Source organism: Geotrypetes seraphini, chromosome 8 (genome assembly GCF_902459505.1).
Source record: "Geotrypetes seraphini chromosome 8, aGeoSer1.1, whole genome shotgun sequence".
Classification (NCBI taxonomy): Eukaryota; Metazoa; Chordata; class Amphibia; order Gymnophiona; family Dermophiidae; genus Geotrypetes; species Geotrypetes seraphini.
The window spans coordinates 181,349,359-181,363,722 of record NC_047091.1 but is presented as its reverse complement, the minus strand read 5'-3'; the positions used below and the strand labels follow the sequence as shown (position 1 = coordinate 181,363,722).

The 14,364-nt window shown below is 43.0% G+C and overlaps 1 protein-coding gene across 1 annotated transcript in view; it reads right to left on the bottom strand.

Moving 5' to 3' along the window:
* Window positions 1-4,432, bottom strand: part of RASL10A (RAS like family 10 member A) — a 51,630-nt gene extending 47,198 nt beyond the window's left edge. Inside the window, exon 1 of the mRNA XM_033957449.1 lies at window positions 3,517-4,432. Within this exon, the coding sequence (XP_033813340.1) occupies window positions 3,517-3,732 (216 nt within the window). The 5' untranslated portion in view covers window positions 3,733-4,432. The remainder of the gene's footprint in view (window positions 1-3,516) is intronic.
* Between the last annotated feature and the right edge of the window lie 9,932 nt (window positions 4,433-14,364).

Below are 14,364 nucleotides of genomic sequence, written 5' to 3'. Positions count from 1 at the left end.
TTAGTTTTAGAAAACTCTCTCAATATTATGAGATACTCATCTCACTGCTGAAGGCTGACAACGCCAACGGTGGCCAGCGTTTCGCCGTCAAGGCTACCTCAGGGTGTGCCAGAGTTGATCTAATTCTTGTACATTTTACACAGACCGCAAACCAGCATTTCGACATTTACAAGCCGTACGCAATGCAACTATAATATTGGCTTTCTAAGTAATGAAAAATAGTTCTACGCTTAATCACGCCTTTATTGCAGGTTTTAAAATAATGGGAAAAATGTGTTATTAGAATCATACCATGGCGCCATTTAGAGAATCACGCCTCTGGCAAAGAGAGGCGCCAGACATGTAGGCCATGATTTTCAAGTAAACCGTTTTAGACATAAACGGTATTCTAAAGTGGTCCATACTCGTGGTTATATATACCCAAAGATCTCCAAGGTATTGCAGTGTTCTTACATCTTATTCATCTTATTTAGTATGTTTTAGTCATTTTTATATTCACTTTTTTAATATTGGCATTTGTTCTCTTTAATGTTAATGATTTATTTTTAAGTATACATTGGTTTCATTGGTTTAACATTTCCCTAATATTTTCTTAAATCTTATACTATATATTGCTTTTAGTGATTATATATACTGATTGCTTTTTGTTCATTGATTATATATAATTTTCCCAGTAATAATATATTGATTCTTATTGATAATATATAGAATATCTATATTGTTTTGTTGTGATATCTATATTATGTTTGTTTTTAAATTTATATGATATTTATATGATAAATTTATATGATATTGGTCATTATTCATTTTTATCTTTTATGTTCTGTTCATTAAAGAATATGTTGTTTTGCATTTATATTTTTAAACTTTTACATGTACTTTGCTGTTTCTTCATAATGTTTTTATTATTATGTTTTTTTATCATTATATATTTTATCATCATATTGTTTATATGTTTCTATATGTGTTCATATGATTTTATACATGATTTGTAGACTCCTGACGCAGGCCGTAGGGCCGAAACATGTACATGTCGGGTTGAGTATTTTTGGAAGAATAAAGAAACCAGATGAGTTAAAAGACACTTTTATTTTGTGCACCTTTCCTTATCGGACAATTCCACTTGTTTCTACTAACCTATCTATGACATGAATCGTGCCTCTGGAGGTGCCAAATGCTACTTCCAGCATCAGCCATGCTTCCACTGGCATTACGGATCGGTAGGCGCAATTCTGGCACCGTTTTTTTTTTTTTAGGCATGGTAGATACCTTGTAATTTCTCTCAAGTTCACTTTTAAATTGTGTTTTGGACTTAACGTAGGCGCTATTTATAGAATATAGACTTTGGAGCAAAGGAGCCCTAAGTGTAATGAGATGTTTGCTTTAATTACCTCGTGCACGTTCTTTTGGAAACCACCTAGGATTTAGGAGGTGTATAAATTTCAAAATAAATACATGCAATGCTGGAAAATAAGTCCCAATGCATGCACGACACAGGGCTCCTTCAGCAACGCGCATAGCAGCCCACGCTAAACCGCCAGCCGCGCTAGCCGCTACCGCCTCCTTTTAAGCACGCGGTAGTTTAGGGCCAGCGCGGGGGTCAGCAAGTGATGGAAAGTCGTGCGCGTTAGCCCCGCTGGCGTGCCTTTGTAAAAGGAGCCCACAGGTTAGCTAAAACGCTCTCTGCCGCCTGCAATTTACATCATCTATAAGCCGGTTCTATTTTGACTGGATTAAAGGAGTCTATCCCCCCTGTTTTACGAAGGTGCGATAACCAATTAGCACATGCTAAACGCTAATGCATTTATTGTAATATAATTTATTAAAGGTATCTGCAATCTAATCTTTTTTTTTTTTTAATCTTTATTCATTTTCAAACTTACAATAAGTGTGTCAATATGCTAAAACAGATTAACAATAAATATATCACTTAATAATCATCAATAGTACAAATGATATATTCTTATCTCCCACCCTCCCCATCCTTTTCTATTATAAAATCAAATACCTTGTACAATATCTATAATAATAAAATGCTAAGCGCGCATGCGCACTCACGCCGCATGTTCCCTGATCCCTGATCTGTCGGGATGTGCCGGCAAGAGTGCGCATGCGTGCATATTACGTCACAACAGCACCGCGCCGCCCCTTCACAATGCCAGCCACAACAGTGATGTCCATGGAGACAGCGCCGATCCTCAGGTCCCCCCCCCCCCCCCCCCCCAGCCGTCAAGAGGAGAGTCGCAGGCGGCTCGGCTACTTCAGAGATTACGGTAAAGTGGGCCGGCCTCCCATCCCATGTGTGTCCCCCTCCCGACAGCATTGACATGGCGGAATCCTCCTTCTGATAGTTCCCCAAAGCTGGCAGGGATTGACCGGGGGAGGCTGCGAGAAGGACGGGACAATCCAGGCTGCGAAAGAAAGAAAGACAGACGGGGGAGAGAGAGAGAAAGAAAGAAAGACAGACAGGGGGAAGGAATAGCGACAGAAAGAAAGACTGACAGGGGGCCAGGGAAAGAGACAGACAGAAAGAAAGAAAGGGGGCAGGGAGAGAGACAGAAAGAAAGAAAGAAAAAGAAAGAAAGAAATGCCTAAGTCTACACATCTATTCTAGCACCCGTTAATGTAACGGGCTAAAAAACTAGTGTAATAATAAAATTATTCCCCTCCCCCCTCATAATTGAACCTGTAAATTTAAGGGGAAAAATGTCGTCTAATCAGTACAATATTTTGTTAATGGCTCCCACACATGTTAGCATCTCACGCACGCTATGTGTACTAAACATTTTCCCCACAGATACAAAATGAGGAAACCCCTACGTACTTTTGACTCATATACAGTATATTCCCTAAACATTTTCTATCTGCTAATCGGCATTATCGGGCAAGATATTTATTGCTGTTGGCCGAAATAAATAGTATAATATTTGATTTATCACTATTTCTATTTTTCTTAGTTGGGCTACACGTGAAAAGAAGATGCATCGACAGTAATATTGCACCTTGGGACAAGACGTGGCCACAGTACGTCTCTAATGCTCTATTGTCCTTTTTCAAGAGCCCTATTCTTAAATTAAGGCTGTTTCCTAAGAACACTTCCGATTTCTTCGTCTTGTTTTTGTAACATGCACACCTCCACTGACCGGTCATGCTTTTGCACAAATAAAGAATGCTTATTCATCTGCATGTTTCCAATCATGGGAAACAGCGTCAGTGAAATGGGAATGTTTAGGATATATTAAAACACTTCTGCTTTGCATTATTGTTAAGACTGTTTCATCGATGTCCTCATTGCAATTATAATTCTTGATTATAGCTATAATACTGTTGTGTCTCCACTATTTCCTACACAAATGATATCGTCTGTGCTATAACAATTGTCTGGACAGTTATACATCCTTGAAAATAAAACTAACTGAACAAAATGATTGATTTAGTCTAGCCACGGACACATACTGAGAAACCATCAAAACGCCTCAGCCACCTGGGTGAGGCCAGGTGCAAAATTCCTAGTACCTGGGAGACGTTGGCTGGGAAGGCAGTTAAATTTGGCACATCCATGATCTTCAGCTCATACATGCTATCGTTCAAGATGACTGAGGGTCTGTAGATACACTGGCATGCAGTGGGGTTGTAAACTTCCATGAACTCGTTATGCAGAAACTGACGGATTATGGCAGTTTTCCCCACACCTGGGGCTCCAAGTATAGCGACCTTCAAAGTCTCCACCATGGTCCCTCCATCAGCATTTTTGGCAGCTCCCTTCCCTCACAGACCGACTTGGGATAGCCTCCAGCACCATGGAAGCTTCCCAGCTGGGGGGCCAGGGAACTCAACCCGTTTGCCAATCAAGTCCTTCCGATCACTCAACGAATCGGATTTGCTCCAAGGAAAACTTCCTGTATGCGCTTTTTCTTCTTCGTTCTCTACATGTCAACTGCTTTCCAGACAGCATCTCCAGAAAATGAAAAAAAATATTTCAGTGTGAGCAAGTGGCCGTCCAGGAAACAAAGTAGCTGCGGTATCCGATTGATGGAAGACACCGACGAGATTTGATAGATTTCGCTCTTGAAATGGATTTGCAAATATAACTGTCTTCAACCCAGCGTTGCAGATGAGCTGCAGAAATCAGATTCAAAAGCAAACCTCTGGAACTCATTTGTGTTAAAAACTAGTGCGACTATTGCATTCCTGCGATTAACAATTTTATGAACCTAAAACTGCTTTATTGTTTGAAATGGTTAAGTACAGCTTCTTATTGGTGATCACTGTTTCAAACTGGAATCTTTCCATTTATCCTCTTTTAGAATTCAGTCTTGCCGTAATGTGGCTTACCTTGGATATCCCCAACTTTGTTGGGGGGGGAAACCAAACAACGCGATGGCCTCATGTTCAGGACTATTCGTACACATAAACTTGGATACAGGCATAAAATTTGATCCTATTTCAATGCTCTTCTTCAGTTCATCAGTTTCCAAAATTCATGTCCATGAACAATCTTATAAATTTCCTTGAATATTTTTCTTCTAAAGCAACGTGTGGGCTGATAACCAGGGAGAGGAGATTCAAATCCCACTGTGGTTCCTTGTGATCTTGGGTAAGTTGCTTTAACCCTTCATTGCCTCAGGTGCAAACTTAAACATAAGCCCTTTGGGGACAGTAAAACACCTGAATGCAACTCCCCTTGAGGTACTGCTGATAATGGCTCGAGCTAAATTCAATCCTTTAGGAAGGTACTGCATTGTCTTCCTCAGCATCGGGCCACAAGAGGGATGTAAAAAAAAAACCCACAAAAACAACAACCTATCGCTCCTTTTCTCTAGCGAGTCTAAGGCCAGGGCTTCATTGGCAATTATAAACCTTGAACAGGAGATGATCAGTTTGATAGTTTTTCGCCAGTCACTTTCCAAAATCTAGTGTATTGGACTCCTAGACACAACGGAGAGATCCCGCAGTGTCCAGTGCACAGAACAACAGCAGCAAAAAAATAAAAAAAAAATCCAACGACTCAGCGCTTGTGTTTGCTGTGACTTCTGCCGTCCTGAGACAGAAGATCCGGGTGGCTATTCACTGAACTGCACCACTAGACGAGAGAGAGAAAGGGAAGCAAAGAGAGAGTGACCTTAGCACGGCCGAGCGGCAGGTTGGTGCTTTCAGCACCGTGGACAGAGGCATCCGCGCCACTGCAGCGCGCCGGGACTTGGGCTTCTCCTTCCCACCGGTTTCGTTTTGCGGGTTCCCCCCTTGAGGTCTCTGGGGTGTCTCTGTCCACCTGGATCTCTCTTCCCTCTGGGCTCACAGCGAAGGGATTCAGGTTAGCAGGCGCGCTGCAGAATACCAATAAAACAGCGGTGCTAGGACACAAAGAGGTCCGTCCATTCCAAGCAATGCTGCATGATTCCATTGGCAGGCACTTTAATGCGAGGGGGTGGGAAGGAGGAACTTGATCAGGCAGTAAAGGGGGAGGGGCTGAACGTGAGCAAATTTTTGAGCTCAATCAAGTCATCAACCTCCAAAAAGACAATCCACACTTATATCGACTATTGTAATTATAAAATAGAGAAAGGCATCCTCCCCCACCTCTTCCCTCTCCCAGTCAAAACACACACAGCGCTGGCTGTCTTATTCCCAAGCGGTGGCATTTCCTTTTTAATCAAGCTGACAAGCTCCATCAGCCTCTTCCTGCAGAAATGTAGTTCAGGGTACCGGGAGGCAGCTGCTTGATTGATGAGGTAATTAACACACACCAGCACATCTTCCAGTGCTCGCTAAGCCGTGGGACAAGTTAGGAATGAACTTCGCAGGAACTGGATCCCTTACAGATCAGTCACACAGAACTGAAAATGATCGCCAAGGGAATGAAATTACAAAATATTGCAATGGCTTATTGGGGTGGGGGGTTCCATTTAACATTTAATTAGGTCGGAAATTCGGTTGTACAATTTGAACTCAACCCAGATGTTTGGATTATATGCACCTCTAAAAAAAAAAGGACGTATAGGAACTGTATGATATATTTAAAATGTGCCTATGTAACTACTGAGACATATTTCATTAAAGGAGTTGATATTTCCATCTGCCTCTGTTTTATTCAATCATTTTATCCATCATCCCTGACGAAGAAAATACAGCATTTCCTTTGGAAATGAGAAAAGTTTGTTGCAGTAGTGAGGGGAAAATTGGCTCTTTAAATTCCGTAGTACATATAGAAAACATCAATGTCTTACAATTTCTTTTCTGTTCCTGGATTCAAGGTGTGTGAGGGGGAGGGGTGTTATTTGAAAGCTCCTTCAATCAAGGCTCTCCCATGCTAAAGGATTTTAATCAATTGGAGTGCAAATATAGAGTTTTACATTCTGCTCAGTCACGGTGTTACCCAGTTCCAGGCTGGAGATCTGGGGACAGTCCTGGGTTTCTGACCACCTTATCGTGAGGTACAATGAGACTTGCAGCACTGGTTTCAAAGGACGGGGTCAGGCACAACAAATCCCACATTGCTTTGGGATATGTTCAAAACCAGGACTGGCCTAAAAAATCTTCAGCCTGGAACTGGGTAACATGATGTAATCTTTTGTGTTTTGTTTTGGCGTAGTCTTTTGTGGGTCACGGGTTCAGGCCTCAGAGGCAGAGGGAAGTAAAATAATGAGACAATAGCCAGGTGATGCAGAAAAGGTATACAATATAGAAATAAGCTTATTATTACACTAGTGCAGGGGTAGGCAATTCCGGTCCTCGAGAGCCGGAGCCAGGTCAGGTTTTCAGGATATCCACAATGAGTATGTATGAGATGGATTTGCATGCACTGCCTCCTTGAGATGCAAATCTATCTCATGCATATTTATTGTGGATATCCTGAAATCCTGACCTGGCTCTTGCGGACTGAAATTGCCGACCCCTGCACTAGTGTTGTAGCCCATTACATTCATTACAGCAGGGGTAGGGAACTCCAGTCCTCGAGAGCCATATTCCAGTCGGATTTTCAGGATTTCCCCAATGAATATGCACGAGATCTATTTGCATGCACTGCTTTCAATGCATATTCATTGGGGAAATCCTGAAAACCCGACTGAAATACGGCTCTCGAGGACCGGAGTTCCCTACCCCTGCGTTACAGTAATGGGTGCTAGAATAGCCCCACCTATACCCTGACCCTGACCCCATCCCTACCTTATCCGGACCCTGCCTCCCAATGATCCCAGTCCCACCACCTCACTTTTCACCATTTCCTTAGTTCTCTTTACCCTTTTGGCCCTCATAGATCTTCCATTGCATTTATCACCTGACAGGGCCTTTTGCTCCGTGTGGGTCTGGTCTCCTGGACCCCCATTACTTACCCGAGGCGGCAGCAGCAGTGGTCCTGACGTACCAACCCCTCATCCCTCAGTGCCCCAAAGCAGCAGTGTTCCTACCATTTCCATCTCGCCCTTTCCCCCCTTTCACACCCTCTACCATCTCTCTCTGACCCTGTTTCACCCCTTTTGCCATCTTTCCCTTTCCTGTCCCCTCCGTCCATCTCTCTCTCTCCTGCCCCCTCCATCCTCCATGAAGTCTATCTCTCCCTATCTCCTACCATCTCTCCCTGTCCTTCTCATCCATCTGTCTCTCTCTCTCTCCTTTCCTCACTTGAGTCTAACATCTCTCACTTCTCCCACTCTCTCCCCCGAATCCAGCACCTCCTGCCTCTGCAGAGCTCTCGCAGCTCCTCCACATCCTCCTCCAGCCAGGCTTCGGCCATCTACACTGGCTCCGAGCTCACAGCGTTGCGGAGGGAGGGCAATGTGGAAACTGCCGAAGGCTCATTCTTGCGATGGGGATAATAAAACCCTTAGCACACATGCGCACTTGAAACTCCATGCGTCCGTGCAGGCTCCTACTGCACATGCAGAGGCACAAAGCACGGATGCACGGAGTTTCAAGTGCGCTTGCACGCTAAGGGTTTTATTATAGCGGATATATACAGTAGAGCACAGGTGTCAAAGTCGGTCCTCGAGGGCCAGAATCCAGTCGGGTTTTCAGGATTTCCCCAATGAATCTGCATGAGATCTATTTGCATGCACTGCTTTCAATGCATATTCATTGGGGAAATCCTGAAAACCCGACTGGATTCCGGCCCTCGAGGAGGGACTTTGACACCCCTGCAGTAGAGCATAACTTGGTTACAAAGCAACTTCTGTATGTGTATAAGGAAAATGTGTCTGAGAGGGGGTGGTGGGTGAGAAACAGCAAGGAGGATATGTCCTATCTAAATGATGGGTGGCTGAAGGAGGAAGAGAAAGAAGAGAGAGACAGGGGGATGAAGCCTATCTTTTATAGATTTGAATTCCTTGCTCAGAGGAAGATTCCCAAAACTCACTGGTAAAATCCAGCAAGTCAATGTAGTGGGAGCAACTTTTTATTTTATGAGCGATTCTCAGCATAATAGTATGCAAATTATATGCACGCTCTTTATGCGGAGAATCACCAGTAAAGAATGGGAAAAACAATCACTACGCATAGCTCCTCCCAACTGTCAAAGCCACTCAACCTGCCCCAATCAACTGAGCCCCAGGTCTCCCCAAGTCCTGCTGGCTCAGCTGATTAACTGGCTGGGAGAGCAGCAGAAAGAAGAGTTCCCCTTCCCGCCATACCCCCCTTCCTGCCGCTTATGGACCCCCCCAACACACTGACCCAAGATTGGCAGAAGGGATGCCCACTCCCTCCTGCCACTGCCACAGCCACCAGGCCCCAACAGAACCCCCCTCCAAAACTCCCAGCAGGAGAGATGCCGACTCCCTCCTGCTGCTGCCGCAGCCTCAAGGTCCCTACAGAACTTCCCCAACATTCCCGGCAGGAGAAATTCCCACTCCCTCCTGCCACTGCTACTGCTGCTGCTGCCACCAGAGCCCCCTGACACTCCTGACAGAAGGGATGCCCACTCCCTCCCACCCCGCCACACCTTACCACCCCCTGTACATTTCTGATGATAGCTGGTCAGAGGGATGTCTACTGCGTATGGCTGGCAGGCCTTCCTCTTCAAAATGGTGGACTTTCTCCTTTCTGGTGCATCCTGGGATGCACTGGGGAGGGGCCAAAGGTGCTGATTGGCCAAGGCACTTAACCTTAAATGCCTGGGCCAATCAGTGCCTTAGGCCCCTCCCTAGTATGGAGTGTTGGGGGGTGTCAGGAGCAGGGGGTTGTGATAGCAGTGGGGAGGGAATGGGGCCCCCTCCTGCTGGGAGTTTTGGGGGTCTTGTGGTGGCAGCAGGAAATGGGCATCCCTTCTGCTGGGAATTTTGGGGTCTGGTGGGCATCTCTCTTGTTGGGGGTGTCAGGGGTTGTTGGGGGAATGGGGACCCTAGTAGTGGGAGGGAGTGGTCATCCATCCTGCCATCCTTCAGTTTGAGGGGGGGACTCTGAGCTGTGAAGCTTTGCAGTCCAGGCACTGACTAGAAAGGCCAATATGATAATCAGCCAGTAAAATTACTGGCACACTGAACTGGCTGAAACCAGTTTAGTGATCATGCTAAGGACACGGTAACTTTTGAGAATCCTCCCCTTAGTATTTTCCCATGTATTTCTGTCACAATTGACAGAAACAATTTGAAACAATGACCTTCAATGGCTAAGGAGGTGTGACCTTTTGACAAAATGGTTCTCAGAGTCCTTTGTTCTACTCAAGCACTTGTCTTTACCATATCTTTTGAAAGTCTATGGCTTGAAGGAAACTCCCAAGCATTAGGCTTAAGATAAGTAAAATATGGGCAGGGAGCCATTCAGCCTTCTCTGCAGACATTCCCAAGAGTCAGATTGGTTAATATAATATCCCATAAGCCTTTGCTGACACTCAGGATAGGCCAGCACAATGTTAATGCTGACACGTAGCAGCTCTGCATGGGTCATCCCAAGTGGGACTGTACTTATGAACTATAGTCTGAGCTATAAGCTGAGGGCTAGTCTTAAGATTAGGGCTTAATTTATAGGGGTAAGTCTACCCATTCTTTACAGGAGTATTGTGATTCAGCCCATCCCTTCCAGGCAGCCTGAGGAGAGGGAAAGGAGCAGTGCTCCACTCCAAGTGACCTTGGAGTGGAGCAGTGAACAATCAATCACTTCAACTCCACAGTTCTACTTCCTTTTTGAATAAAAATTAATTTCTGCCTAGCATGGCAGCTGAGATTAAGAACATGTATAGTAGGGGGAGGGGGGGTGTAAAGGGACGGGAAGTGAGACTTTAATGACTTCCTCTTCATTCCCAAAAGATGTGCATGTCTACTTCTTCCACAGCATATCATTTCCCTCATGCATATTCATTAGGGTTATCTTGAAAACTTGACTTGGTTGCCCCCAAGCCTGGGAAGGAAAACCAAAACATTAAGGCAGTGGTTCCCAAACCTGGTCCTGAAGGCACCCCAGCTGGTCAGGTTTTCAGGAAATCTACAATGAATATTCATGAGACATATTTGCATGCAGTGTCTCCCCTGCATGCAAATCTATCTCATACATATTCATTGGTATATCAACACTACAAAGCAGGGTCCAATTAACCAAATTACCTAGCTCAAAAAGTATTTAATAAATACATATAATATAACTAGACAGGTTTTTTATTTAAATATACTGTATTTTTATTAAATAACCCAAATCTTAGCACTATATTATACATTAAATTGGAATGAGGAGTTGGGAATTCAGATTTCTATTCTTGATTTTACTCAATCTATTAATAGACTGCCAAAAGTTATTATAGGGTTTGTTTGGAGAGAATGTACTTATAGTTTTACATAGGGCTTATTTTTCCCATGCAGGTTTAATTGATCCCCCAATTTGTATTAAATGTAATAAAGATCCTGGCACATTATCTCATACTTTTTGGTTGTGTCCTTTAATCAATTCATTTTGGTCTGCCATCCTATTATTTTTGAGTACTTTATGGGGTAACTCAATAGTGGGTTGTCCTAGGGCAGGGGATATATTTTGCATACAGTGCTTTCAATGCATATTCATTGGGGAAATCTTGAAAACCCGACTGGAATACGGCTCTCGAGGACCGGAGTTCCCTACCCCTGGCCTAGAAAACCTCATCTTTTTATGGAGGTTTGGGATCCTTATATTCAGAATCTTTCACCAAGAATATGAAGTTTGGTTATCAATGATTTACTATGAAAATTAGGTTTAATAATTACATTCCAGTTATTTATTTTAATTCTTTATTTTTGTCAACTTTCATCCGAGATGAAGGATTTCATTTAGGGGGAAAGGTAGGGGATGGAATTAAGGGGGGTGTAGATAAAATTGGATTGGTTCATACTATGGACTTTTCCTCCAGGAAATTGTCCAAACTTTTCCTAAAACCAGCTACGCTATCCACTCTTACCACAACCTCTGGCAACGCGTTCCAGAGCTTAACTATTCTCTGAGTGAAAAAATATTTCCTCCTATTGGTTTTAAAAATATTTCCCTGTAACTTCATTGAGTGTCCCCTAGTCTTTGTCATTTTTGATAGAGTAAAAAATCGATGGGATCCGTATATTCAAAACCTTTCATCTAGAGCACAGGTGTCAAAGTCGGTCCTCGAGGGCCGGAATCCAGTCGGGTTTTCAGGATTTCCCCAATGAATATGCATGAGATCTATGTGCATGCACTGCTTTCAATGCATATTCATTGGGGAAATCCTGAAAACCCGACTGGATTACGGCCCTCGAGGAGGGACTTTGACACCCCTGATCTAGAGCAAGAAGTTTAATTGTCAATGATTGACGTTGAAGCTAAGGTTGTTTACATTACATTCCAGTTCTTTATTTTTGTCAGCTTTCATCCGGGGAGGGGGAATTGATTATGGGATGGAAGGGAAGAAATGGGGGAATGAATGGGAGGGATTATGGTTTATTATATAAAATGTTTGAAGGAATGATAGAATCCTATATAATATATGGATTAGAATTTTAACATTTGTGAATTATTTATTATTTGTATTTTTACTCTATTCCTTTAATAAAATGTTTGAACATAAAAAATAAAGATTAAAAAAAAAAAAAAAAAATCGATCCACTTGTACCCATTCTATACCACTCAGGATTTTGCAGACTTGATTATATCTCTCCGCAGCCATCTCTTTTCCAAACTGAAGATCCCTAACAGATATTTGGTACAGTCCTAATATCAACCCCAAAGCCTTTGCAGATTGCATATAAGTCCCTTCTTCTAAACATAAAAAATACAGTGCTCAAGCAATATGTAGTGCAGGGATCTCAAAGTCCCTCCTAGAGGGCCGCAATCCAGTCGGGTTTTCAGGATTTCCCCAATGAATATGCATTGAAAGCAGTGCATGCACATAGATCTCATGCATATTCATTGGGGAAATCCTGAAAACCCGACTGGATTGCGGCCCTCGAGGAGGGACTTTGAGACCCCTAGATTTGAGTGTGTATGTCAGGGATGGGCAACTCCGGTCCTCGAGGGCCGGAATCCAGTCGGGTTTTCAGGATTTCCCCATTGAATATGCATTGAAAGCAGTGCATGCACATAGATCTCATGCATATTCATTGGGGAAATCCTGAAAACCCGACTGGATTGCGGCCCTCGAGGAGGGACTTTGAGACCCCTGATGTAGTGGGATCAGCGCTTCCTAACCCATTTATAACTTAACTAGAAAAAGGAGAAATGCAGATGATGGGAAATAATTCAAAGTTATTAAATCAGGAGAAGTTGCAGGAGGATTTTGAAAGAATGGGGAACTGGGCATCTTGATGGCAAATGAAAAGTAATCTGTAGGGAAAAATGAATCCCTACCATAGGTCCACAATGCTGGATTCCATCTCCAGGAGTTCCTAGCACCCAGAAAAAGAATCTTGGAGTCATTGTAGGAAATACATTGAAATTCTCCACTTGGGAAGTGGTGGTGATTAAAAAATCAAATGGATTGATGTACTAATGATCCTGTTTATATTGGTGTGTATTCCTGTTTTTATTTGTTGTAATAAATGATTAAATTTATACATTTAAAAAAAAAATAAATACAAATCAAATAGAGCATCAGGAAAGACCAGGAGAGAACAAAATAGAAATATATATATCTATTTATGAATTTGTGGTGCTTGTCTCATCTCACAAGAGATATAACAAAACCAGAAAGCATACACAGAAGGATGACTAAAATGATAAAGGGGCTGGAATGGTTTCCTATTGAATAAAGGGTTAGATCTTTTAGGGCTGCTCAGCTTAGATAAGACATAACCCCTTCCCTCTTGATGATCCCAACCCAAGAATCTATCTAACCAGGAACCCTTGGTCCTGGAACTGCATGATCCTTAACATCTAAACCCCCAACCCTTCTCTTGCAATTGTATCTCATTTTTATTGGGCATCTCAAATTGTATATGTACACATTTATAGGGGCCATTAGTTACATAAGAACATAAGAATTGCCATACTGGGACAGACCAAAGGTCCATCAAGACCAGTCTCCTGTTTCCAACAGTGGCCAACCCAGGTCCCAGGCAGAAACCCAAAGAGAAGGAACATTCCAGAGCTGAGACTGTGATGTCATAATGTCTCATTCCACCAATGCTAAGAGCCAATCTCATCAGTGATGTCACAATGGCTCGATTGTCCTATACTGGGCTCACATAAGAACATAAGAATTGCTGTACTGGGACAGACCGAAGGTCCATCAAGCCCAGTCTCCTGTTTCCAACAGTGGCCAACCCAGGTCCCAAATACCTAGCTAGATCCCAAAGAGTAAAACAGATTTTATGCTGCGTATCCTAGAATAAACAATGGATTTCCCCAAGCCATCTCAATAATGGCCTATGGACTTCTCTTTTAGGAAAATAGCCATGCCTTTTTTAATCCCCGTTAAGCTAATTGATTTCACCACATTATCTGACAATGAATGCCTTAGTCATGTGGGAAGAAATATTTTCTCTGTTTAATTTTTAGATCTACTACTTAGTAGCTTCATCGATGCCTCTTAGTCCTAGTATTTTTGGAAAGAGTAAAGTATTTTATAGACCCCTGAGTCATCTCTTCTCCAAGCTGAAGAGCCTTAGCTGCTTTACCCTCTCCTCATAAGGAAGTCATCCCATCTCTTTTATAATTTTCATTGCCTTTTTCTGTACCTTTCCTAATTCCGCTATATCTTTTTTTTGAGATACACAGCATTTGAGGTGCGGCCATACCATAGAGTGATACAAGGGCATTATAACATTTTCATCTTTGTTTTCCATTCCTGTCCTGATAATTCCTAACATTCTATTTGCTTTCTTAGCAGCAGCCGCACTCTGAGCTGAGGGTTTCAACATATCCTCAACGACAACACCTAGATCCTTTTCCTGGGCAGTGACTTCTAACATGGAACCCGGCATCGCGTAGCTATAGTTCGAGCTC